Genomic DNA, 1,658 nt, shown 5'->3' on the forward strand with positions numbered 1-1,658 from the left:
TTGATTTGTATATGAATAGTATTGGAGAAGAGATAAACAAGGAGAAAAGGAAGTGTATGTATGTGATAGTACACAAACTAATTGAAGATATAAGTGAAAAGAATAATAGATTTCTGTAGTTGGGTGAAGAGGTATCGATAGTATTAGTTTCCATGTTTATTATTTGTTACATTGCACAATTGTTGTACAGTAACAGAAAATTGAAGTATATATGTATATATGTAAGTGAGTGAATGAAGTAATCAATAGAAAAATATGCAAATAATATTTGATCTTTGAATTTTATATGTCTGCGTTGAATTTATGTTGCCCAAGTTCGTCGAACTACACCATCTTCATGTTCACTAATATCACTATATGAAGCTGTTTCTTGATCATGTATATATTCAATAAAATTATTAGTTTTTAATTGTGATGTAACAGTTAAACCACCGGATGCAAAACTACCAACACTTTCTTTACGTATTGTTGATAAATTACGTACAGTTGATGGTGGTTTACGCATAACACTTGGATGTAGTTTATATTTACGATCAAGCTAAAAATACAGCATAAAATATGATTAGTATTATTAAAATAAATTCCTAAACTAAATAATAATTTTCATAGTTGAAATCATGAGTCCATTGAAGCTAGACCACTATGGAAAACCTGAAAGCACTGGATGGCCGTTTTGTCCTATTATGGGACTCCTCAACAGTGCGCATCCATCGCAATCATCATAATTGTTTTGAATGTGAATGTTTTCTATACAATATGTCAGTTATTGTTATTTTTCAGTATTTTTTCTAGAGATGGATGCACATTAGAAAACTAAGATAATTTTATTCTGGTTAAACTTATGGTATAGTAAATGTTGGTAGTTAGAATTAGTTTATTTATCCTTATAATTGTAATAATAAGTAGTATGAATTATGTAAGCTAAAGAAATCTCATTGTTTATGAAACCTATGAACCCTTTTTTAAGATTGAAATAGTCTGACCAAACTAGTAAGAAGGCTACAGTACGTTCACTTTAATCATAATACGCGGATTATTCAATTAATATAGGTTATTGATAAGAGCATTTTATAGGAGATCTATCTTTATAGCTACAGAGACTATCAGCAATGCTTTGAATAGAAGTAAACATATCCGTTTAATACATGACTTTTATGATTGACTAGGATCTTGTTGTTTTGTCGGTTAGATGTTCTAACAAAGGACTTCGTTCGACAATCACAATCGACAGTCCCCGTAAAATTCAAACATATCTGTATAGTCAGATAGAATTTAAAGGATAGTTTCTTCTTTCTTTTTAAGGTTACTTATTTACATAGAATTTGTACACAATACTAATAAAGTATCTCAATCTATGATAGTGCAACAATCGTAGATCGATCAATTGTTGCAAGGTTTCTGATATTAGGTTCCTAAGGCTTTATTATCTAATTTGATATTTTATTCAACTACTGACATATTTTTTTGACTACTAGGCTACTTGAATACTTCTATTACCTTATTAATTTCGATATAATACTCTGGCGCGAGACTGGTAGGTCCTGGGTGCGAATCTCGCGAGGCGAGGTTGTGGATGTGCACTACTGATAAGTCCCACAGTAAGACGGAACGGCTGTCCAGTGCTTCCAGGTTTTCCTTAGTGGTCCAGCTTCAACTGT

The 1,658-nt window shown here is 31.4% G+C and overlaps 1 protein-coding gene across 1 annotated transcript; it reads right to left on the minus strand.

Annotated features, from left to right (window-relative positions):
* Positions 1-301: 301 nt before the first annotated feature.
* Smp_200290 (uncharacterized protein) lies at positions 302-505 on the minus strand (the record flags this gene model as incomplete). Its single annotated transcript, XM_018792996.1, has 1 exon — positions 302-505. The coding sequence occupies one exon, from the start codon at positions 503-505 to the stop codon at positions 302-304; it is 204 nt and encodes a 67-aa protein (XP_018647553.1).
* Positions 506-1,658: the final 1,153 nt, after the last annotated feature.

The sequence above is a fragment of the Schistosoma mansoni genome, chromosome 1 (assembly GCF_000237925.1).
Source record: "Schistosoma mansoni strain Puerto Rico chromosome 1, complete genome".
NCBI classification, from domain to species: Eukaryota; Metazoa; Platyhelminthes; class Trematoda; order Strigeidida; family Schistosomatidae; genus Schistosoma; species Schistosoma mansoni.